At 39.2% G+C, this 26,661-nt stretch overlaps 1 protein-coding gene and 1 long non-coding RNA gene across 3 annotated transcripts in view; both read left to right on the plus strand.

Moving 5' to 3' along the window:
• Kcnd2 (potassium voltage-gated channel subfamily D member 2) overlaps positions 1-26,661 on the plus strand; it is a 500,916-nt gene that overhangs the window by 468,324 nt on the left and 5,931 nt on the right. The window contains exons 2-4 of the mRNA XM_031381251.1: positions 15,505-15,667; positions 24,984-25,079; positions 25,765-25,857. Coding sequence (XP_031237111.1) covers positions 15,505-15,667; positions 24,984-25,079; positions 25,765-25,857 — 352 coding nt within the window. The remainder of the gene's footprint in view (positions 1-15,504; positions 15,668-24,983; positions 25,080-25,764; positions 25,858-26,661) is intronic.
• On the plus strand, positions 7,759-11,999 carry LOC116098618. Of its 2 annotated transcripts, none has more exons than XR_004121896.1 (2): positions 7,759-8,063; positions 11,838-11,999. It is a non-coding gene; the product is annotated as an uncharacterized LOC116098618 (long non-coding RNA). The 2 variants fall into 2 exon arrangements; XR_004121895.1 differs by lacking the exon at positions 7,759-8,063 and adding an exon at positions 8,070-8,301.

Below are 26,661 nucleotides of genomic sequence, written 5' to 3' on the forward strand. Positions count from 1 at the left end.
ATTTGTCTAATTTCACTTCAAATCTTGCCACCTCTTAAAGGCATTTCCCAAGACAAAGGGACCCCTACAATCATTTCTGTTATATTTCCTTAGTAGTTCCTCATGTTTTCTATTCATCTACTAAGGGTCACTAAGAACAGAGAGCCTGTGGTGAATCTGTGACTTTCCACTACTTAACACAGAGTTAGGAACCCACTACCATCTGTGTCCACCTCCTGCACCAAATGTATAATAGCCAACTACAAATGAAGTAGTGAGCCCTTGGCTACGGCATCTCCTGCAAACTGAAGGGAGAGGAGTCCAGAGATGGTAGAGGAAGAAGAAAGAGGCAAGAGATAGATGCACTGAATAGCCTTTCTTCTTTCCGTGGGAGTGCATTTCCTGGAAGCCAAAAGGAGCAGTAAGGCTTTGAAAAACTATCTTTAATGGAGCCGAGGTAATGCTTTAGTAAGAGATGTCGAGTCCTCCTAGAAGAAACAGCAATTGGCCTTTCCAAAGCAGATTGACTGAATTAAAAAAAAAAAAATGAGCCTCTGAGTCAGGATTTTCAAACCATGGCCCACAGGTCAAATCTACCCATCTCCTGCGCATAAAAAGAGAAGTATAGAAATGGAATAAACCATGTGGAAAGATAGAAGAGGAGATTTTCACATATTTCAACTGTTAGAATAAAGTCACAGGAAACTAGATAGATTTTAAGATATAAAGTTAATTTGAAATGTAGTTTAATGTGCTCTAAATTTCACTGGGTTGTACTCACACGGGATCACGTGTGGTTGAGAGAATCACCAGGGTTCTCTAGAGTCTCAGAACTTATGGAATGTCTCTCTAGATGAAGGGAATGTTTTTTTGTAATGACTTACAAGTTTGTAGTACAACTAACCCACAATGGGCAATTGTGAATGGAAAGTTCAAGAATCTAGGAATTAATGGCTAGGCCCCCATGAGGCTAGTGGTTTCCACTGGCCTTCTGTAGATGTAACATGGCAAGTAAGTGCAAGAGGCTGAAGAGGAGTGAGCCTTCCTTCTCTCAATGTCCTCTGGGCCTCCAGCAGAAGATATTCCCAGATTAAAGGTGTGTATCACCATGACTGGATCTGGAACTTGCTTTGCCCCAGGTTGACCTTGAACTCAGAGATCAGCTCACCTCAGTCTCCTAGGATTAAAGGCATTACTACCTTGCCTGGGCCTAAGATTCTTATGGCCACTATGCCTCAAGATCTCCATGTCAAGATCCAGGTCAAAAACCTGTGTCTTTCAGCCTCAATATCTAGGTGACAGATGTCCCTTCCACTTCTGGATTGTAGTTCATTCCAGATGGAGTCAAGTTGACAACCAGGAACAGCGATCCCAATGGCTGAGATAGGATATTTTTTTTTTTTGTCAGCGTGAATGCAGGCACACTTTTATTGGCTTGAAAGACAGAAAGTTCCCAAACTGCTAGTTAATAAAAAACAGCCACCTGATGTTTGGAACGTGACACACAGGCTTCTGGCAGTTACCCAGGCTTGTACTTTCACAGTCCTGTCTTATGCAAGGGAAAGAATTCCAAAAACACTCACAACTTCTAGGCTTAGAGGTCAGAAAGGAAACCAGAAACTAGGTTTGAACCCCACTTATGGCATTTCTTTCTGCAAGGGAAAGGAAGCAAGGACGGGGACAGGAGCAGCAAGTGTCGGCTAGACATAGCTCTGATACCTAGGACAGTGCCAGCTAACTTTACAACTTTATATCTCCTCCCATGGCCCATTTTTCAGATGAGGAAGTGGAGGCTTGGTCAGCCTCTGCCTGTATGTAGCGTTCACATGCCTGCAAGCACACATTTGAATATCTATGTGCACTTTTGTCAAGCTTCGAAGACAGGCTGGGCTATACTCTCACCTCCATTACCAGCTCACTGGGGATCACCCTACACAGCCAGATTCTCTGTGCCCCTTGGCAGTCCTGGTGAATTCCATGGCTGGGAAGTCTGCCCCTTGCTGCTCAAGTCCAGCATATCTTCTAATGTTCCCATGGTAGGTCCTACAGGCTAAACATCCTTTCTCTCTGAGGGATCTGAGCCTCCTCCCCTCTCTCGTCCTCTTACCATCCCTGCAGCAAGCTCTTAGATAAGGATGAAGCCCAGGTGCCAGAGGAACTGTAGACCAGGGCTAGGGCTTAGTTAAGGGCTGGGATAGATAGGATTTTATACTACAACAATACAGTGAGAGAATGTGTTCTGCAAAGCCTAACCTGTGTGCCACTCTTTGGAATGTTCTGAATGAATATGCTAGGGAGAATTAAATGCCGCTGTTTCTGCCTTGTGCTACTTAGTAGTTTGAGGGGTTTTTTGGTGGTTTTGTTTTTGTTGTTTGTTTGTTTTGTGAACTTAACAGAAACCAGCATCATCTGGGAAGACAGGGCCTCAACTGGGAAATTCCCTCAATTAGATTAGCTGGTAGGTGTGCCTTCTCAAGAAATGATCTGTAAGGGAAGGGGCCTGTCCACTTTAGACAATGCCACTTCTGGATAATTGATTCTGAGTCCTGTTCACGGTAGAACAAGCTATGGAGAGTTAACCAGTTAGTAGCTTTCCCTCCACAGCTTCTGCTTCAGTTCCTGCCTCTGGTTCCTACCTAGAGTTCCTGCCTTTACTTCCCTCAGTGATTGATTGTGACATGGAAGTATAAGATAGTTGCTTTCTAAAATAGTGTTTATGATAGAAATAGAAATCCAACTATGACACATCTCTTAAAAAAGTAATTGAGAATGAGAACCAATTGAGGATAGGAAAAATTATGTGGTAAAGCCTGGAAAAAAAGAAAACTCCAGCCATGGAGCATCACCCTTAAGGGTAAATATCAGAGGTGTAAATGGTATAATTAACAATTGTTTCCTGTAGAAGTGAGATCAGATAGAGCAGCACTAGCAAGCAATACCCTTGGGCATCCTGAAAGTAAAAGCTAAGAAAGGAAGGACACTGATATTTAGAGGCCTGCGACAATGATAGTTCAATTATTTGTTTCTTGTTCTAACTCCTGTTTTTTGAGTAGGAGAGCTTTAGGAGGCAAAAGAAGATATAAGTGCTCTATCTGTCATCATCAACAACATACTTAGTTGATTATAAGAACTAGTATATTATTGGAGAAGTGATAAAGAAAGGGGAAAATGAGGGGAAAAAGATATACTTAAGAATGGTGTCTGGTTTTAGCTTCTATCAGTTGATATATTTCTCTTCCTGTGCATGGTAGTTCATTAGTGTATGTTCTTCTCTTGTATTTCTTCTTATAAAACCACTTACAATAGTGTGAAAGGATGCACTGTTGTTTCAGACTTTAGCCTCCTCTTCTTATAATGAAACTCAACCACCATTGGTCACAAATGATGTTGCAACCCTTTAGTACAATGTTCTTCCTGGGTTTCTGGAGTATTGACAACCCTACAGGCTTTACCCTACAACTTGCAGGTAAACACTTCCATGAGCCCCCATAATGGAGGAAACATCTACTTGTCAAACACAGTTTGAGAGTACTGGAGCTATTCACACTAATGACACCCATAATGGCATTGCTACGTTCCTTCTTGTTCTGAATTTAATGCACATATCCGATCCTATATTCTCATTTTATTGCCAGACCTCTCATTGGCAATCTCACAGCCTCTTCTAAGCATAATTTTTAAACTTAACTTTATAAGTAACAGCCAGTCTGTGGCGTGTTCAGCTATATCCTTTCATTACTATAATAAAAACTAACAACAAACATAACAACAAGAACAAAAGATTTCTACAACTGAAAGATGCATGGCCAAATGAGCGAATTGTGAAGCTGTACTCATTTTTAAAGGCAACTGGGTTCATATGCATTCACCTGCCTCTGAAATATGACTCTAATTTATTACTGATGGCATTCTTGGTGGTTCTGTTCTGAAACAATTTGTTCTAATTAAGAGCCCCTTGCCAACACTGAGTCACCATGAAGCTTGGAAGCCCCCGAGACCGGCTTTCATTACACATTGTGCCCATTTCACACAAGCAGAACATTTTTACAATCATCAGATCCAATTTACATCTTTATAATATTGCTTCCCATCTGGGTAGTTTTTTTTTTTTTCTTGCATTCTACCAAAACAGATATTTTGATTTCTTGTTCTGCACTCAGGGTGGAAACCTGGATCCTGCCCTAAAAAAAAAAAAAAAAAAAGGGTTCAACCTTCTCAGTTTTTAAAATAGGAAAGCTGAATGGTTTGTAGATGATCAAAACCACAGGGTGAGATGACAGTGATGTGGTGCTGTTACCAGTGAAGTTCTGTCTCATTGCTGTAGCACAAATGTTGACAAATATTCTTCATGTAAAGCAGTGAGCAGTGATTTTCAGTCTCCCTGATGTTGCAACCCTTTAGTACAGTTCCTCATGTTATGGTAACCCACAACCATAATATTATTTAGTTGATACTTCATATCTGTTATTTCACTACTGCTATAAATCATAATGTAAATGCCCATATGCAGGCTATCTAATATGGGCCCTAACTGGTTGGCGACCCACAGGTTGACAACCCCTTGTTTGAAGGAAGTGCTGGGAGAACCAACACTATACATCCCTCTGTGCTTGTGACTCCTAGTAGCTGTGGTTGCCTTCCTAAGATCAAGCCAGTCAGCGTCCCAGCACAGGCTATGAAAGGGGTTCATGAACCCCTACCTTAATGGAAGGAACAATGAACAGTTGATGGCTTATAAATGGGGTGCCAGGAGTCAGTTTTCTTTAAGGGTGTGGCTCCTAGTTGGTTGATCACATCCCAGTGGATGGCTTCATACCCAAAAGTAAATAGCACAGACTGAAGTTGCTGGTTTGTTTAATTAAAAGGAATGTGAAGTTGGGGTTTTATAGGAAATTGAGACAGAACTTGGAGGAGTTAAGAGGTTAGAGTTGAGATGCATATAGATATGATCAAAATACGTTGTGTGTAATTCTCAAATAATTCCTAAAATATTTTTAAAAATAAATAAAACTTTCTCTTAGTGTCTAATGTGGATATTAGCAAGCTACTCAGACCAATCTTGCCTCCCACTTGTGTTTTATGGACAAAAAGCTAAGAGTTAGTTGTATATTCTCAAATATTTAAAAAAGTATAATAGTCCATAATACAATAAAATTATATAGGACACACACACACACACACACACACACAAAATGCCTTTGGGTCTGGGCCCAAAATATTGTAATCCAAACTAACCAGCGGTGTGAGCTCTGCTGGTCGGAACAGACTAGGAGAAAACATCCTGAGCTCTGGCTTCCTGGTCCTTGCATCAAGGATGTAGATGCTAGAAGGCTGCACTTCTCTAGGATGGCTGGCATCTGCTGTTCTACCTGGGAAAAGCACTGAAGAGGGGCTGTGGAAGAAGGGCAGCTGTGGGCTGGCGAGATGGCTCAGCTGGTAAGAGCACTGACTGCTCTTCTGAAGGTCCTGAGTTCGGATCCCAGGAACTACATGGTGGCTCACAACCATCAGTAATGAGATCAGATGCCCTCTTCTGGTGCTGTCTGAAGACAGCTGCAGTAAAATTACGCTGGAATGAGTGGGCCTGAGGGAGCAGGCTGGCAGAGGTCCTGAGTTTAACAGCAGCCACACACATGATGGCTCACGGCCATCTGTACAGCTACAGTGTACTCATACACATAAAAATAAATAAAATAAGTATTTTTTAAAAAGAATAAGAGCATCTCACAAAAAAAGAAGGAGAAGAGAAAGAAGGGAAGAAGGGAAGCTGTTTCTGCTTCTACTTTGCATCTTAAAAGGTGGCACTCCAGGGACCTCTATGGCTCTAGTTCTTCCCATGCCTTGATATCACCCAGCTTCTATTAAAGAACCATTAGCCCGAAACCCCTTGTCACGCTCCCCAAACAGGCTTCATGGTGACCTTTAGATGCTGATAATTGTTGATGTGCCAATCTGCTCTGCAATTTTATTGTCATGTTATCCGTCATGAATCCCGCTCTCTTGTAAAGACTTGAGGGGATATTTTGCCTAAAATTTGAACAAAAACTATATTTTTTTAAGGTATTGTGCTTATAGAAACCTCCCATCTGGAAAACTACATGGAGATATGAACATAGAAAGGTGTATAAGAATCTGTGCATTGATTATGTTTATAATACAGTATTTTCTCTAGAATTTTTTAACCATTTAATTTCGTTTTATTTTCATATAGTTCCCTTTTTACTTCTTTAAATAGATCATGAAGCAAATGATATTTTATAGATATTTTTAAGTTGGTTATATTTAAGCTTGTACACTTGGACTTTGTTGGCAATTTTCTAAACCAGATGCAATCAGATGGCAACCATTAGAACATTTTCTCAGATAATTATGACACAGTAGAATTACACAAGTAGAGACTTGAAGTTATTTAATACCCTCCTCATGTCTATCTTCCATAGCTAATAGAATGCTCAATCAATTCTTTAATCTCTTCAGAAGAGACAAAGCAATCTATACCTTGAATATATATAATATCTTCATTTAATCTTAGTAGATAACTCTGCTTCCCATTGATCAAAAAAGTCCTTACACTCATGAAAAGATGAGCCTTCAGTTTCTCATCAAAAATAAAGTTTCTTTAAGGGTATAGAAACTTCCCACATCAAATTAAACAATAGAATTTTAGTGTAAATATAAGTTGTCTTTGGGAAACTACATCACAGTTTGGGGCTAGGGAAATGGCTCATTGGGGCAGCATTGGCCAGGCAAACATGAGGACCAGATATATGGATGTCTTGTATGAGACAGAGCAGAAGCTCCCTTATGCATGCTAGCTCGCTAGCTATACTAACTGAGTTAGTGAGCTTTGGGTTCAAATAAAAGAAAATGACTCAAAATATAAGGAAACGGATCAAAGGAGACACAGATGTCAGTTTCTGGCTTACAGTTGCATAATATGTATTCACACACATGAAAACATACACACATGTACACATGCACGCACACACACATGTCCTCCACTTCTTTAGTATTGAAACAATGGTAACTGTGAACATGAAACATTATATTATCACATTGCATTATTTATCTTTAATTTTGAAGTGCCAGCAGGAAGACGCCGGGGTAAAAAGTAGTTATCCTAAGCTTTACAACTTGAGTTCAATACCACCGTGATTAAATGAGAGAGTCAACTCCCACAAGTTGTCCTTGGACTTCCACATACACACAGAATAAATGCAGTTGTACAAGGAAATTTCTAGCCACTAACTAGGCCAAGAGCTTCATAGATCTCTTTAGGCATAAGGAGGACAAGGCAGGTCTTCTGCTTTGATGCATGACTTGTAAGGATGTTCTTCATGGGGGTTAGCCCTAATCTGGGCCTGCACTTCAGAAAAAGGGCTGGGGACCAGAGTGGGGATGGGGAGGTGATGGTATAGAGTTGTATTATCAGAACTGTTACAAGCGACAGGGCTTGGAGTTGTACTAACATCTCAGATATGGCAGTTGTTAAAACATGGTGAAATCTCTGCCGCACTCCTATCTCTCCAGCAGTCCTATAAGACTGACAAAGTAGACAATATGCAAAATTATCAGGACTTTCTGGGAATAATTAGAAAGTAGAGATGTGTTAGGTCATTACTGGATAATCCATAAGTAATTTGAGAAGCACAGTTGAAAATAAAATAGGTAAACACTTCATCACAACTTAAAGGTGTCATGAGACCTCTAGTAGCTAATAGGTTTTAGACTATTCAAATTCAAGTGAGATTTAAAAAAAAGAAAAGAAAAGAAAAAAGAAAACATTCCCAATAAACAGCTCCATCCCTGGCTTCTAAGTTGGCTGACATCTGAAATGTGATGAAGGCCTACATCTAGGGGCTAGTTCCTCCTCCATCATGGCAAAGGGTCTTGAGGGGCCTCTGGAAGGACCATTCCCAATGAACTGCCTCTATGATGTCAGCAAGTGATGGAGCAATAATGTAAAAAGCCATGAGCATTTGCACTTTGAGGAAAATCATTCAGGGAAGGATGAGAGGATGGAGCCCCGCGCAGAGGCTGGATGTTATCCAGTAGAGGAAGGAAGATTGAAGCCACATCAGCAGGTACCTGAAGGAAGCCACTGTGTGGAAGCAGCCTGTCAGAACTGCACATGAAACTTCCCAGAATAGAAGAACACAAATAGGCCTCCTCTGGAAGCTGTTGCTGTCAGCCCAAAGCCAAATGGCCATATTTGCGGGAACCTTGATCTGCTTGCTGGGATAATTTTATTTTGTTGAGAGACAAGCACGTCTCCTCTAATGCACTCCCCAGGTAAAATCAAAGCGGAGCCAGCTTGACAAAGTAAGCACCACACGATGGTCTTTGCAGACGATTGCTAGTGCTCCCAGACTTAGATCAGTCTAAGATCAGCAGTAGCAGGACAGGAAGAATGGGAAAGTCGGTCCCTTCCTAGGATGGTGTGTGAGATTATGATAACAGCCAAGGGCTGGGCCTCTCAACTCACAAAATGCGCCAAACAACTTCAAAGCATTTCACAATGCTGGCCATAGTCACATGACAACAAAAAGGGCAATAAAAGGCATGCAGGAAGTGGGGAAATGTCGGGTTGCTGCACCTTCATCTTGTTTAAGGTTGCTAGATTACAAGCACTTCCTCTGGGTATAAGAAGCAAGATGCATTGATAATACTGAACCACGCTATGCAGACATTTCCTATGGTGCCAGAAAGGAACAGAAAACGTAATGAGCTGGTCTGGTCCTGGACATGAGAAAGAGAGCAGAAGAGAAATATCTCTTCTTGGTGTCTCCCGTGTTTCTTATTTGCCACCAGACACCACCTTGACAGATTTATTTAAGCAATAAACATTTATTGAGCTCTAACTATTTGCTCAACAATGGACAAGGTCTGTGCTAAAGTTGACTTGATACTGATGCCATGATCCTTGACCTGTTCGACCTTGTGCCTTAGCAAGAAAGCACAAGCCTCTATAAAGAAAAACTAATTATATTTTATTAGTTGCAAGGTATAAAAGAGGGAGAACAAGTAGTCTCACTGAACCCCCAGATAAATGGTCAAGATGTTCTGCAAATGAGAACTGACTGACATTTGGGCTCTGTCCATTTGAATTGTAGTTTTCTTCAAAAGTGGGAATGCAAAGACACCTGTTCTAAAAAGAAGAAAAATTCAGAGTTATATTTATATAGGCAGGTCCAACCTGTAGCCCAGCATCTCCATTTTCCCCAGGACAGCTATGACATAAAATTCTCAAAACCTTAAGGTGGCTTTTTTTTTCAATTACTAAATTACATAGTTATTGAGCATGAACTTTGGATATGATAATATGCAGAATAGTGTCAAAAGGTTAGACATGCCCAGTGTTAGAATGATGGAAGTAATATTATGTTCAAGTAACAAAAATGGTTCTGGTTTGATTGTAATATATCAAATGTGTGGATGAGCAGCTGAGGGAGAACCAGGGATCCAGTTGTGAAATGCTATCAGAATCGGAATCATAGCAAAGAACCTGACCTCTTTCTTTCCAGTGATGGAGACTAAGGTTTTCTGCAAAAGAATGCTAAAGCGGAATCCTGAGACAGAGATGAGGTGGCAAAGCAGAAAGTATCTTATATTGTCCCACAGCTGGGGAAACCATTCCTGTTGAAGCTTAACAGTATTCTTTGTTTAGAATGTATGCCCCACAATAATCAATTGTACATTTATGGTCATAACTTTAAAAAATAATGAAAAGCTACTTGAAAGTAAGAAAACATTCTTCAGACAGGACTATAACATCTCTTTACTGTTGGCATTCATTCAGGCAATACATATTTTATTAGGGCATGATGGTGCAACTATCTGTTCCCTTTATGAACTTAAATCCTTCCTTTTGCTACATGAAATTTGGAAATCAAGTAGAGACATAAGAGACAATAGAAATTGTTTGTTAAAAAGCCAGAGGCCAAGGACACCCAGTGAGTATGCCTGGATAGAATACACTTTCTTGGTGAGAATGCTTGGCCCATGGGCCGAAGGCATTGTAACTCTTTCATCCTTTCTTCCTTCCCCATTTCTGTACACATCCTGTCCTTAAAAGTCCCTCATTTGTACTCCACAGTCCTGGTAAAGAACTTCTTGTTTAAAATTGGGCTTTAGCGATAGCTCACACTGGCACTGTAGAAGATGGCTTATCTTTTTAGGAGAAGCAAAATATTGTCAGAATTAGTTCACATCCTTTTGGCAGCACCTTGAAATTGGGTAATCTGTGAAAATGGTGGGATTTTTTTTGTGTGTGCTGTTCAACTATTTCCAGAGTAATAAGATGCCCAAATATATCCTAAATTTTGAGCGTATGTAGGCAAAGATAAGGGATCTGTGCAGGCAATTTACTGGAATACTTCTCTGCATCTCAGCTTGAGAAGACCAGAAAAGACCTGGTTTGTTTCCAAACTTTCGTTTAGGTTTTTATGCCCCCTAGTGGGCAGTTAGTATTAATGCAGTTGCAAAATCTTGTAGATAATTTGGCAGGCTTTCTTTTTGTTCAATTGAATTCAGACTCTGTAATCAATAATATATGACATTGAGATTCCCTTAACTGTTACAATGTTTTAAATATTATTGAGCCATAATAGTGGCTTAGCCAGAAGACCTCAAGCTATGAAAGAGAATCTTCAGTTTAAATGTTTTTCCTTCATCTTGCTTTTCAACTCTCACAGACTCAGTTATTGAGTAGTTGTCTGGCATGAGTGAGAATTTTCTTCTCCTCAGATCAAACAAGAAGGTCTATGGAAAGGGGAAAATGGAGTGAAGAAGCAGAATTCTATTCCAGACAATTGACTATAGTGAGTCCACACTACCCTACTGAATTTCATTCATGAATTCCCTGAAAGCCTATTTTCTTTTACTGAAGACCTCTAGTTGTGAAAAAGAAACTTCTAGTTTCCCCCTTTGAAGTCTGAATGTGTTAGTTTTCTAAACAATAAGGGAAAAAAGATTCTAAAATATACTTTTCAAGGAATAATAGCTCATAGTTTGGCTGCAACAAAAGGCACCACAAAATTCTTGAAATAATCTATGTGAAGTTCTCAAGCTATGTAAGAGAAGATGATTGACTCTTCGGGCAAAATAGGCAAGAACAAAGTCATTGTTGCTTTAGGCAAACACTGATTTTAAAATGTCAAAGAGCAGTCTGACCACTGTGAAATTAATACCAGGGCCCCTCTGGCAAACAAGGCCTGTCCCACAAGCAGGTGTTATATAGCAACAGTTTAAAAAGTCATTTGCTATTTGCAAACATAGCAGCCACTATAAAAACTATTCATCAAACTGTGATCCTTCTAGATTGCAAGCTGATGGCAGAAAATCCATGAATAGCTTAGCCACTGAGACCCTAAGGGATAGAAATATTAGTTAGTAAGTAATCCAGTTTCCGGGTCAGAAGAAATTGTTTCTTATACCTCTTGGATTAGTACTCAAGCCAAAAGAGAAAGAAAGAAAGAAAGAAAGAAAACACTCAGATACAAAAGCAAACTCAGTCAGTCATACACACCACAGAGAAAGAGAGAGAGAGAGGAGGGGGAGAGAGAGAGAGAGAGAGAGGAGGGGAGGGAGGGAAGCAGGGAGGGAGTGAGAATTACTTCCACCAGGATATCATACATATTACACCCTCTCATCTAACTTTTAAAGAAACAATCTATCTTTCATATATGCCTCCATGAACTGATTTGTGCCCAGATGGAGTTGTTTTTATTTTAACTAGTTTAGAGGTTGATACACAGTAATGGACCCAGCATCTGGATTCATCAGCAGACTTCACTAATCTACACAAGCTTCAGTCATTCTACTTCTCATACCTGGCAACTTGTGATTTTCCATCATAGAACAACAGAGGAGTGAGGATGAGACTGAGCACCGCAGTCATTCTACTATCAACACGTTCTTCCCTTGGAACGAAAATCCCTTCTATGTGCATGACTGTATTTTTAAACATCACTCCTGTCTCCCCTCTCAGTAGCCATGGAAAATAAATTTGTAAGCCATGACTTTTCTAGGGATATTACCTATTACAATGTTTTCCATTTGTTGATTGAATATGTGTGTGTGTGTGTGTATGTATACATATGTGTGTATACATATGTGTGCATATATATATATATGTATATGTATATATATATATATGTATATATGTATATATATACAAGAATATATGTATATATATACATATACATATATATATATTCTTCATATCAGATAAGCAGGGAAAATAAAAACCACATGAATAAAACTAGAAGCCTACCAATGGAGAGTTCAAAACTATAAAAACTTTGAACTTTTTGTGATCTCTAAGCTGTTACTTTTTTCTAAAAATATCAAATGGTGAAATTAAATGGATATAGATAAATTTTATTTACAATATGTTGTGCATAAAAACTACCAACACTTTCCAACCTATAAAAACACAAAAAATGGTAAGATTAATCAATTAACAAATAGATGATTGATTCATGCCTATGTATATACAGACATATATGTATACATACATAAGTAGGAAATAAATTTATACAGATTCACTTGAGTTCTTTGCTTGACTAATTATATTGTATCATTTGGAGCCTTGAATATGTAAGAGAAATGAATGAATTCAGAGACTTTACCCATAGTTGAAACTGAAGTCTTTAGTAACCAGAATGTAAATATGTCTGATTGTGGAGTATGTGGCTGCATATGCTGGGCCAAGTGCTCCTGGCATATGCAGAACCAAGGTTATAGTGAAGCAACTTGATGCAACTTGAGTGAATGCTGCTAGAAATGCTTCTAACTTGTTACCAGTTTGGTTTTGAATCAGTGTTTCTTCTCCAATGTTCAGAATGTTTTTTACTGAACAGCACATCCAGTTATGCAACTCTACATGTAGTGTTAAATTTTATGACCCCCACAGCCTGTTATATAGCCCCACATCACATGGTTTGAAAAGTTGGGCAACAATTAATGCAGTATGGACATTCGGTTGGAGGAATTTGAATTACAGTGAATCCACAGTGATTACCTGGTCACCCACAAACACTAAGAATGGTTAACTGGAGAATCAAAGCATTGAACAGAGCCCCAATGGGGCCTTCCAATGCACTAGGGTCAGTATCCAGTCTTTCATTGTCACTGGCCCTTCCTTGGCCAGTTTCTCTGTAATTCCCATCTACAGGTTGACACAAAATGTTTTCTCACAAGATCCATGTTAATAAGGGTGACCATTTCCTATTCTTCCCCAGGAATAAGCACTTAGACCTCTAGTATTAAATAAGAGAAAAATGCATACACTCACCTGATATACAACGAGAGGCTGCTTCGTGCTAGGCAGACATAGTCCAATAGCTCCCACTCTGTCAACTTTATTTTATGAAGAATGAAAAGTAAAGAGAAAATATCAGACTGGAGACACAGTTCAGCAAGATACCACCTGACTAGCATGGAAAATGCCCTAGATTCAAAACCCAGTACCACAGACAAGACTAGAAACCATAAATATTATATTGTGTATGGATAAGAAATATGAAAGTTATCAAATGGGAAGTTGCAATGGAATATAGAGAATGGAATAGGAATTCTGTGGACAAGGTGGATGGGAAAAAGCTTTTGTAATGAAGACATTTGTCACCTAGTGAGTGAACTGGAGCTACATACAATGGCCAGTGTGTCCATCAGACAAGAATTGTGGCAGCTGCTAGGATAAAGTAGACAGGAACTAGGCAGTCATTGTTTTACCACAGTCCGGTGACAAAGTGGATGAGTTTCAATTTGCTCTAGTTCCCAACTCCATTGGAAAGCTTAGATAAAGTTTCAACTGGCTGGTATCTATTTTAAAAACATGGCACTATTCCGTGCATTGTATGGAGATAACTGTGGAAAGTGTTGATAAGTTCCTCTGTCCATTGGTAGGTGGTCAAGTAGGTGAGTAAAGAATCCTAAGTTGGTTTCTTAGTCACAAAGAGTCTTAGTCACAAAGAGTAACTGAAACATAAAATGTGACTCTAATAGTGGCAGGTGGTTCAGTCCATATTAGAATAAAAATCTAAGCCCAGCGGTGGTGACACACGCCTTTAATCCCAGCACTTGGGAGGCAGAGGCAGGCGGATTTCTGAGTTCGAGGTCAGCCTGGTCTACAGAGTGAGTTCCAGGACAACGAGGGCTTCATAGAGAAACCCTGTCTTGAAGAACAAAAATAGGGGCTGGTGAGATGGCTCAGTGGGTAAGAGCACTGACAGCTCTTCGAAGGTCCTGAGTTTGGATCCCAGGTGGCTCACAATCACCGGTAATGAGATCAGATGCCCTCTTCTGGTGTGTCTGAAGACAGCTGCAGTAAATTATGCCAGAGCTAGCAGGGCTGGAACAAGCAGGACGGACAGAGGTCCTGAGATCAACATCAGCCACACACATGATGGCTCACAGCCATTTGTACAGCTACAGTGTACTCACTCATACACATAAAATAAATAAAAAATAAATCTAAAAAAAAAATCTAGTGGGGTCAGAATGGGAAAGTTCTGCTTAACTATAAATGGCATACTATGAAAACTGATTTGAGAGCTGGCATAGGAAGCAAGGAACAGAGGAGTTCTGTTCTGTCTAGTTTGAGGCTTCATGGGCTTGTAGGCATCCAGATTTAGAAATAATAAGACCAGACTATTGAGGGGTAGGAGTCTCGTGTATGGAAAAGTCATCCAGTGAGGCTATGAGTGAAAATTACAGAATCCTCTACATAAAACCAGTCTTATGATGTGGGATTAATTGAAATAACACAAGGACAAGGTCTATATGAAGAAGATAAGAAGATTTCAAATTAAGGTATAAATTATACCAAGCTTTAGAAATCAGACAAAGGGAAAGAAGCCAGAAAAGATGAGAAAGTAGGACCCAGTGAGGTAAGACAGTGACTAATACTGAAGCAAAGGACAAAGTGTTTTTGAGAACAGCCAAGGACTCACACACAAGCACCAGACTGGGTAAGGTTATCATGAGAAATGGCCATGAGTTGTCACAAGTGAAGGTTAATGTGAATCCTGAAGAGCTTGTTTTTTAAATGCCTGGAGCTGATGAAAACTGTATGATATGATGTCCTACTTTTCCTTCTTAAATTTCATCCCCCATCCAATGCTGAAAAATTAAGTGGAAAAGTATGGTATCTGGACTATAAATTCCAGCACAGAAATGCTGACTATTAAATAGATGGGAGTTTTTTTAAGAAAAAAAAAAACTATGCCACATGATATAAAAGGCAAATTGAAGAGCTTTCATGACATCATTGGACTTTAAATATGTTCTAATCTGAGAAGTTTCTAAATGTTATTGTCATCTTCTACAAGGTTGAAAGGTAATTTTTGTAAGTTTACATTCACAATTTCCCACTTATTAGTTTGACACCTTGTGTATTTTAGTCATGAAGTAGAAATGCAGATATTTCCCAAGTATCATTTGACCTAAAGCAACGCAAGAAAAGAACTAATTGTACCAAGAGGAAGTGTGACTTATGACAATTTGTTTCCTCTCACCCAGGTATGGCGACATGGTACCAAAAACCATAGCAGGGAAGATCTTTGGGTCCATCTGCTCACTGAGCGGAGTCTTGGTCATTGCGCTACCGGTGCCTGTGATCGTGTCTAACTTCAGTCGGATCTACCACCAAAACCAACGAGCGGACAAACGAAGGGCACAGAAGGTAGGCGCTGAACTCTGAAAGCACGCATTACTGTCTATCACTTTTTATAATAAGCTACAGTATCCTTGCCACTCATTCAATACTGGGCTAGTGAGGAAAAGACCGTAGCATCTCAACAGCTTAAAGCAAGGGATTGGGTTTGTAACAATGAGAAAGGATGCTGATCGTCATCACACTACTGGTCCATTATCGATCTAGAGATGCAGACTCCCTGGGAGCTGATCCTTCACAGTCATGGACTCGATGGTTGGCACTCTGTCTCACACAGCCTTTCTTGAAGTGACCCGAGACTGGCACCTGTGCTGCCTTAGCCGAAGCTGGTCAAACAGCCCCTGCTAGATTAACCGTGGGCAGAGAATGGCCACAATGACGTAAGACGTAGAAAGCAAGCAGTAATTGTGAACAGTGCTAATAACTGTTTAGTCATACACATGTGCTTAAGATTAGTTACTAAAACCCTATTTCTAGACGTGACTCATTTAGTACTTATTCCCTTAGAAATCAGGCTGCTTCCAGTAAAAAAAGGGGGCTGTTACCAAGAACTAAGATGTGTATCTCAACTATTTTGCTCAGGTTAGAGAGGAAGTAGGAAAATCCTGAATATTTGGACTTAAGTTGTTGGGGAAGTTTGTTTTTGATTTTGTTTTTGTTTTTACCTAGCCCAGTTATTTCCTGGGTCTCTGCACTTTGTGCCAATTATTTAATTACTCCAAAAATAATTCCACCATATACTTATGTGTAAAATGGAGAAATGGATAAGATTATGATAATATGCAAAAGTATATAAATCTGTGTAACCCTATAGTTAACTTATAATGACATCAGCAACATTTAGTATTTACTGATGACTTATTTACAGCAGGCAGGGGCATAAGGTCTTTACCTTATACCATTTATATAGTCTTCACCAAATTCTAGGATTTAGTTGCCATCATTCTTCCCATTTAATGGGTGGGAATCCTAAGGTTTCCAGCAATCATGCCTTTCTAAGATCATGTTAACCAATAAGTTTAAGAGCAACCATTCAGTATAAGCAGGTCAGAGTGGGGGAAGGGCAGAACTCAGTTATTTGCTACATTCTGTGTCCAATAAGAGGAACATCTGATCTATACCTTGGTGAACTTTGTTAGCCCCCTTCTATTGGCACCCTCTTGAGACTTATTGAGAAGATACCATGCAAATCTGAATTAGAATCTAATTTTAATAAAACACTTAACACTGGTGTTGCCTGCTTCTCAGGCAAACTGGATGAGTGTTAGTTCACATGCCTTCCTCATTCTGAAGTCACCTTGATGGTCAGGGCCCTTTGCTTGGAAATCACTTTGGAAATACTTCTTGATGCTTCCTCTGTATTTACAGAATGCTGCATTTCCAGTATTTTTCATTCCCATGCATTTTTCTCCTTCCCAGAAAGCATTTTTTTTTTTTTTTGGTAAATGCCAAAACTCCATTCATAGCTATGTTTCATTGGGTGTACAGTCTAGATAATTCCATGCACCTTCAAGACATCACCAGCAATCTACTGAAGTTCACTACTAGCTTTGTGGCTAGTTCTATCATGGAGTTTAAACATGGTTTTTGTCAATATATAGCATCAGTAAAGTGAAACCCTCATAAAGTAGCCTTTGGATAATTTCAGTGATTGCATATAGGTACAGACATGTTCCACAGAGATCTCCTTTATGACCAATGTCAGAGAGCATTTTCCTCCAGCTTGTTCAGCCTTGGACTGCTTGTTTTAAGGAATCCCCTCACTTCCCAAGTGGTGAACAATTATCTAGCTTCAAATTACTCTCCAGAGCAATAATAAATATTTTAGACAACATTTATGCATGCGACTAATAATCTAATAGGCTAGGAATGTTAAGAAAGAGAAGGATGTAGGAAAGGAAGAAAGGAGGAAGACAGGCAGGCATGCTCTGTCACTCACTTCTCTTGCAGGACTTAGAGACAGTATCTGAAATAGCAGTTATCCTCCAAGAAGATTAACTCCTGCATTTACCTGTCTCAATTCTATGCCTTTTGTTAGTGTAAGAACTACTTACAGAAAAACTCTGAAGCACAAATATGATTTCATTTTTTATTAGATATTTTCCTTATTTACATTTCAAATGTTATCCCCTTTCCTGGTTTCCCCTCTGAAAACCTCCTATCCCTCCTCCTGCTCACCAACCCACCCACTCCCACTTCCCTGTCTCCTGGCATTTCCCTACACTGGGGCATCAGGCTGTCACAGGATCATGGGCCTCTCCTCCCATTGATGCCAGATAAAGCCATTCATTATACATATGCAACTGGAGCCATGGGTGCCTCCATGAGTACTCTTTGGTTGGTGGTTTAGTCCCTGGGAGCTCTGTGGGTACTGGTTGGTTCATATTGTTGTTCCTCCTATGGGGCTGCAAGCTCCTTCAGCTCCTTGGGTCCTTTCTCTAGCTCCTCCATTGAGGACCTTGTGCTCAGTCCAATGGTTGGCTGAGAGCACCCACCTCTGTATTTGTCAGGCACTGGCAGAGCCTCTCAGAGGACAGCTATACAAGGCTATCAGCAGTACTTGCTGGCATCCACAATAGTGTCTCATATATTTGGTGTCTGTATATAGGATGGATCCCCAGGTGGGGCAGTCTCTGGATAGTCTTTCCTTCAGTTTCTGCTCCATGCTTTGTCTCTGTATCTCCTCCCATGGGTATTTTGTTCCCCCTTCTAAGAAGGACTGGAATATTTGTACTTTGGTCTTCCTTCTTCTTGAGCTTCATTTGGTCTGTGAATTGTATCTTGGGTATTCCGAGCTCCTGAGCTAATATCCACTTATCAGTGAGTGTATATCATATGGGTTCTTTTGTGATTGGGTTACCTCACTCAGGATGATAATTTCTAGTTCCACTCATTTCCTAAGAATTTCATGAAATTCATTGCTTTTACTAGCTGAGTAGTATTCCATTGTGTAAACATACCCCAATTTCTGTATCCATTCATCTGTTGAAGGACATCTGGGTTGTTTCCAGCTTCTGGCTGTTATAAATAAGGCTGCTATGGACATAGTGGAGCTTTGTCCTTATTACATGTTAGAGCACTAATGCATCTTTAGAATACTAGAATTTCCTAAAAGCCAGCAGTCTCAATCTGAAACAAGCTAAAAGAAAGCCCATAAATGCTATCTCTGCAGCATGTGCCCTGTACCTTCACGGGCTCAGTGGTACTCATTTAAGGGCTGTCTCCTGAGCATTTATACTTGATGTACAAGATGCCATGCATTGTTAACAAGCATGTTGAAACTCCCTGATGGGATGAGCTACAAAGCTATAAAAATGCTTAGAAGTATTTGTGCCTAAATAAACTTGAAGACCAAAATTAAATAGATGTGATGTTATAATGTATGATAATTGAAATGTGTACTTCATGTATGATTTTTTATTTTCAAACTATTTTTATATCCTAAACTTCTACCATGAGATAATGAATTTTATATGTAACTCTTAGAGAAATTGACTTAATAAAACTAGATAAAATAACCTCATATAGTATTTCAGTAAACATCATATGATCAATAAACTGAGCATAATCCAAAGAACAAAATGTATTTTAAATAAAATACATTAGCATGTAGTTTTTCCTACTTTCTGAGATGTTAAAAACAAAACAGACTAAACTTCCATTATATTAAGATGATTCATATTTATCTGGGTCTGGAGAACAAATGACTCAGTAGGTATCACAGTTGAAAAAAACAAAACAAAACAATTATTCAACCAAGCAAACAGTCTTTCAGTAAGAATTTAATAAAAAGCAACACTCAAATGGACCAAGTAAAATAATATTATGAAATCGTTATTTTCTGTGCTTAGGTCTATAGCTGACTCCAACTAAAAGCAAGGGAGAAAACATAGACTGCATGTGTGTAAGAGATTTCCTGTCCATATTGTCAGAGGATTCCCCTTCTTGACTCTTCCACACAGCAAGCCCTCATCTGCTTTTCCTACATATCCCCACCTTTAAAGCAAATGTACCTTTTACGCCACTCTTCTCAAGCCTTGATCGTCTTTTCTTAAAGACTTGGGACTGAAGACAGGTACAAAATGTGACATCTCGTCTACTGCAACTACTGGCCATTGCTTCTTACTAGACTCATTTTACATCCCATCATTCAAGAATCATTTACTAGAATTTCTTTGCCATAAATAAATCTTAATTGGTAGAACTCCAGATCATAAGGGTGATAATTTGAAGCAGAGGCTACTCTTTTAAAATATGAATAAGACTACATAGTCATCTGCCTATTCAATGCCAACTTGACTGTACCACATAACAATGATAAGGATAACTTAATAAAAGCAAAGCAACTGCCTTCATCCAGGGTTTCTAGCATGCCATGGGTAACTTTAATGTGACATCATAATCACTTGAAGATTATGTCATTATTTCAGTTTTACAGAGGCTTTGTGTGTGATCACAGATCTACTGGTTAAATCCCAAGACCAAAAAACTTTAGTATTATTCAAATATATATGTATTTACATATGTGTATATACACATGATAGATACAAATATTTAAACATATTAAATAAATATATTTATATGTATACATATGTATTATATGTATATATTTTCCTATATATATTAGAATGCTAATGTATTATATATGTATATATGTGTGTATGTATATATATATATATATAAAATATGCATATATATAGAAATATATATGCCCCCTCCTCTGGTGCCCACTTATATGTTTCAGTGCTTATCTCTCTAGCTGTGAGTCCTTTTGTTGGCTGTTTATTTCACTCATCCACTTTATTGAGCAAAATCCCAGCACTGTACCTGCCAACACTGCCCTCCTGGGATTATCCACACTTCAGAGCTGGGAATAGCACAAGTCTAAGACACTGTCTTCCACTTTCATCTTGGATTGCTCTGGCTTATTTCATTTCTAGGACAGTTATTTTCCTTAGCAAATGGAAACAATCCAATAAACTCCTTCAGACCTTGAAAGCTGACAAAGCTTCGTATCCTATATCCACATGGACCATTTGAGCATTAAATGAATGAAACAGCCTCCAGTGTAATGTCTGGAACACATGGTTTAGGCAGGGAGTATGGGGGCCAATATTTAAGCAGTGATGAATTATCTCAGATTAGTAAGAAGAGAGATGTTCTCTCGATTTCCTAGGTTGCCTAGGATACTTTCATTTTTTCTAAAGTATTGAAAATATTTATTGATTCAGTAACACTGTGATTCAAAACATTTACTAAAACCTCATCCTAATTTGCATTCTCACTACGGGCATTTTGCCACTGCAAGAGGCTGCTATTTTCTACAAGGTACAAGCAGGGGACCAAAAGGACTATTCTCTCTTAACCTCTCATTACACAGCCAGTATTGCTATGGCTGTCATACTGAGTAGGTCATAAGAAAAGTGAGTTTCTGAAGTAACTTTGTAAAATAATCTCCTTCAATTACCTGCTGGAACCAAAGCTATAATCACAGATGATAAAGGCTAGATTTCAACAGGTATTTGGTATGGCACTCCACAGGATGAGTTAAGCCAATTAGCTCACAGTATTACAACAAACTGAGAGAAAAGTCACAGCTGAAATTCAGACGGGCGACTGGTGCTGTATTCTTTTGCTAATACAGTACATGGCTTAACAAAAATGGCTTCTCTGCCTTTAAAACAATTATTTTACAGATTAAGATTCTGTATGTATTATGAGTTGCTACTATTTATAGACTTTCTATTATGGGATAAAAGATAGGTCATCTGTTCTGGACAGACAGTGGTTCAGTTATGGCATATGACTCAAAGAAAGAATTTAATACTGCTCAATATTGCTGCCTAGTACTGAGAGAATGACATGGAAAGAGAAGTAACTATGACATGGGAAATGGAATAGACAATGTATCAGGGGATGGAGTGAGATCAGGGGAAAATGTGGAAGAGATAAAAATCCAGAAGGTGGACAGGGAAGCGGTGTCAAACAACAGAAGGACAAGAGGGAGAAGGTGGACCAAATAAGGCAATGAGTGTTTGAGGCACTTGAAGGATTGAAATCACAGTAAGCACTTTCTGGGAATCAATAGGTAAATTGCCTGTTTGTAAATGATTAGGGCAATTCTAAGTAATTTCCCAATATGCTTGTCCTTGGAGTTGTTTTGTTGAGTCGGGACTGAAATGCTAGCACTGCCTCAAGCTTTTGAAGATAAAAGTCTTTTTTCCACCTTCCAACTTAATTCTCCAGTACTGGCTCAATATGTTCAGTGATCTCAGCATTCCACTGACAACAGAAGTGAAATCTGTCGATTGTCCACATTACACATGATACAGTACATGATTTTTAAATAGGATTGACACGCTAAAAAGTATAAGCTTAGGGGTGAAGGAAGAAAGAGTAGACCTGGAGCCATGATGATAAATGAAGTTCTAGTCCATGAGACTATTCAGCACTGCTCGCCAGGAAGTGGATGTAAAGAAGAAATTCTATAAATAAAACTTACACACACACACACACACACACAAACACACACACAAACACACACACACACACACACACACACACACACACACGTATCCTTCAATAAAAAAATAAATATGCTTCCAAGGGCTACTTTAAAGTTTTGATTGGTGACATATGCTTGTGATCCCATCATATAACAAATGGCTACAGAAGGCTAAGGAAGACAGTGACATCTGTAGGCCAACCTCAGCTATTTAGTATATTCAGGGCCAACCTCAGTTACATAAGAGCCTGCCCCAAAGCAACAACAAATAAGAGTTAATTGTGGTGAATCATACTGTGGCCCCAGCCTTACAGGAGCCTGAAGCAAGATCACTAGTTTAAGGCTAACTTCCTCCACTTACCAGAACCTTTTCTCAAAAGTATTAAAACACAGTGACTGAAAAGATGGATCCGCAGTTAGGAGTGCTTGCTGTTCTTCCACAGGACTGGAGTTCAATCCCTGCCATTCCAATCAAGTGGTTCAAAACCATGTAGAATTTCATCTCCAGGGGATTCGACATAATTATATTATTTCCTTCCTCCTCTTTCCTTCTTCCAACTCCTTCTATGTGCCCTCCCTCCAACCTCTCAGGCCCACAAACCCCCTAAGTACCCCCTGTTTCCTGTCAAATTACAAAGCAGAAAAGACTGGAGGTATAAAACAGTAGTAGAGAATTAGCCTCACATGCAGAAAACTCTGGCTTTCACCCTCAGTAGTTAAAAACCAAATGAATCAATAGTTGACTAAATAAACCATGCTTCCTTTGAACAGTGGCATGTCACGTAGTCATATAATTCGTAGTAGTCTCTGCATGTGCTCCTGGATGAAGTGCCCAGATGTAGACATTAAGTAAATTGCAGAAGAATGTGAGCTGTGTTCATCCAGCTGTATTATGATATGTGTGTGCACATCTTGGGCTCTTGATGTAGCCAATGGTTACAGAGCATAAGCCAGACCATAGGCCAGAGGACTTACCTTGTGTGTGTCTAAAAATAATACTAACATTAGTATTATTTTTCATAGGCATGTATTCCCTCTCTATTTTTAGAATAGAAATATATATATACATATACATATATGTATATATACATAAACAGCAGTAGAGAATTAGCCCCATATGCAGAGAATCCTGGCTTCTACCCTCAGTAGTTAAAAACCAAATGAATCAATAGTTGACTAAAAAATCTAAGTAAAAAAATATATATACACATACATATGTATATACATATATGTATATATTTGTATTTATATATTTACATATATATTTATATATATTGTATTTATGTATACATATGTATGTGTGTATATATATATATGTATGTGTGTATATATATATATATATATTTAGATTTTACACAAAAGAGTATTCCAAAGCCTCAAGGTAGTGTGGATATGAATTGTTCATGAAGGGAATGGTGGGCCTCTTAAAGTAAGTTTGTAAGGAGCGTCCTGGACAAATCATCCTAGGTGCTTTGGTGTATAAACTTGTTAACCAGGAGTCATAAAGAGTGGCCCCCAGAATGTGCAAGGTGGGCAGGCAGGCTCCTTCCATGATAGTCAGAAGGTAGCAATGTAGCAGGAATTGTAAAGAGAAAATAAGCTAGAAAGCTAACCAACCAGTTGCTGTTCTGGGGAATACTGCACTGATGATCTCATTGAAACTGACCAACTGAATGAGCATCTGAAATTCTCCACACAGAAGAGTAGTCTATGGAAAATATTTTGAAAGTTTAAATAATCTTATATGTCCATCAGGGTAGACACATTGCTTTCTTCATCTCAACAGAGTTGAAACTGAAATAGAAATTAGACGAATAAATCATTGTATAGACCTACGGGGACAAATTACCAAAATTCAGGGATTTTAAAATTCTGTAGTACTCAGCATGAGCTCCACTTTGGTCTATGAACTGACCAAGTATAATAATTGTAAAGGAAAAAATTAGGCAGGGTCTACACATACTCCTGAATAGTGAATTTAGAAAGGGAGAGGGAGTGAAGGAAAGGGTAATGGGAGGGAGGGAAGGACAAGTGAAGACAAAAGAAAGAAAGGACAGAAGGGAAATAACTCTAAATGAAGTGCAGGGGAGAATAGAGAGGGATAAGCTAACTGGATAGAGGGAGGAGAATTCGCAACTGAGTCCTGGAAACAAGTTACTAGCTTACAAAAAGAAAGCAGTGACGTAAACAAGAATTGACAGCTGCATTGGTGGGCCTGTGGTTTCTACTTCACTAAGTTACTCATATCACAGTAACTGTAAATGCAAGTCAAGAGATACTGTTATTTTGTTCCTGACAAAACTTAAAGAATAACACAGTGATTTGATGTATGGCAGGCACATCTACATATATCATACACCTGAATAATAAATAATATTTTTTCAAAGAGTTTATTCTCTGACTTATAAACAGGATTTACTGTAAAGACAAATCCCAATTCTGGAATGGATAAGCTAACCCAGCTCCAAGACAGTTAATAATAAAACATTCAAAACTGGAAGGACATTTTTCAATTGTCTCATCTTTCAAAATATGTCTGCTGACGGAGGGGTTCCACAGAATGTATTCTCTGCGGGCTGCAACCGTGGCTCAATGGGTAAAGGCCTTGCATTCCACAACCTTGGTTTGAAATCCACAAAATTGGATGAAGGATCTGTCTCTGGAGAGCTGTCCTCTGACTACCACACATGTGAGCCATGGCATGCACTTCTGCATACATCATATACACCATAATAAGTAACTTTTTGAAAGAGTTTATTCTCTGACTTATAAACTAGGTTCATTAGTGTTCACAGGTTGTGTGTTTTTCCTCTCCTATAGAAAGCGAGGCTGGCCAGGATCCGGGCAGCCAAAAGTGGAAGTGCAAATGCCTACATGCAGAGCAAGCGGAATGGGCTACTGAGCAACCAGCTGCAGGTACAGCCAAGCCCTTCCCTTCTCTCAAGCCACAGGCTCATCAGTGTGATAGTGATTCATTTCCACTTAGCCGTATGATTTTATTGCGGGTGATTATGAAAATGACTACTGGAACAAATAAGTGTCATTTTTATAACTTTCCTCCATACATTCTAGTTGCCTATAACAGCTTAGAAACTGTGCTAGGAGACAGTGCCAGTGGTTATGACTTCTCTTTCCAATAAGTAATTCCAGCTCCTAACTGTCCACAGTGTCATCCTGTCCACTGTGACATCAATGATATAAAAGATTCCTGATCATTCAAATGCTTCATTATTTTTATTTCAAAATACATATGTACAGTTTGATAGGGGTCAGGGGAGAGGCATGATATCTTCCTCCACTTCTGATGGAGAAAGAACAGTATTCGGTAAGTGTCATAAAGGTCACAAGATCAAGGCAGAGCTTGATAAACGCTTAGGAATAGGGACTTGAATTTCCAATTCAAGGAGGTATAAGCTTTAAAGACCAAATGGAAATGTACCCTCTGATCACTCAGACTTAATTACACATTTGCCTTTTTTAGTTAGTAAGTGCCACCAGTTAATCTCAGAACACAGGCCAGGTAGCTCTGTGTACATGTATACCCCAGCTTCCCCGAGTCTGCAAATTAAGGAGAAAGCTCTGTGCCTTCCCTGTGTTACAGTCCTCGGAGGATGAACCGGCCTTCGTAAGCAAATCTGGATCCAGCTTCGAGACACAACACCACCATCTGCTTCACTGTCTGGAGAAAACCACGGTAAGGAAACGGCAGGGCAGGGTTGTAGTCTTGTGCCGAACAGCACTTCTGTTTGCTTCAGTGTAAAAACATCAAATTTCCAGGCAGAATTTGATATTCTGCATCCCAAGAAAACATGCTGAAAAGCAAGGTTACAGAAAGTTTCACAACACTAAGAAATGACTTAGTAACAATTCGACTTCGAACTTGCTACAGTTACCATACATGCTCTGTCCTAAGTGGCTGCCTTAACCCCATTCCAAGATACCATGCAAGAAAGTTACCTTCCAATACAATTGAATCAGATATTGCTTTTTTCTCCACTTATAAAAGGATTTAAACAGGAAAAACAAGATGATTTCAAGTGTCTCTGCCTCTAAAGAAAAGGGCTATCAAAACTGTAACAAAAAGGAAGGAGGGATCAGAAGAAAAAGCACATATCTCTTTTATTCAACAGGTGTGAGGAATAGAGAGATAGATATTTGAAAGTGATCTCTTTAGTGCAATAAAATGATACTTGGTCACAGAGTGTCCCTAGATCCAGAGAAACCTCCATTTCCTCGCTTGCATGTAATCGGTGGGCATTATTCCACACCAAAGTTACCTATTATTAAACTAGTTGTCCATGGGCATCATGGTTTGTGACCCAGAGCAAAACAAAGCATCTTTTATGTGTGAATCAGGTCAGCTCATTCCCAGTGATACAATATAAATAGTCTGAATTTTAACATGTCTCCCATCAACTTGTTTATACAGAGATCCATTCAGCAAATACATAATCACTTGCCTGCTCTGTACCCACTAGAGAGCCAGATCCATGGAAGC

Source organism: Mastomys coucha, unplaced genomic scaffold, assembly GCF_008632895.1.
Source record: "Mastomys coucha isolate ucsf_1 unplaced genomic scaffold, UCSF_Mcou_1 pScaffold20, whole genome shotgun sequence".
Classification (NCBI taxonomy): Eukaryota; Metazoa; Chordata; class Mammalia; order Rodentia; family Muridae; genus Mastomys; species Mastomys coucha.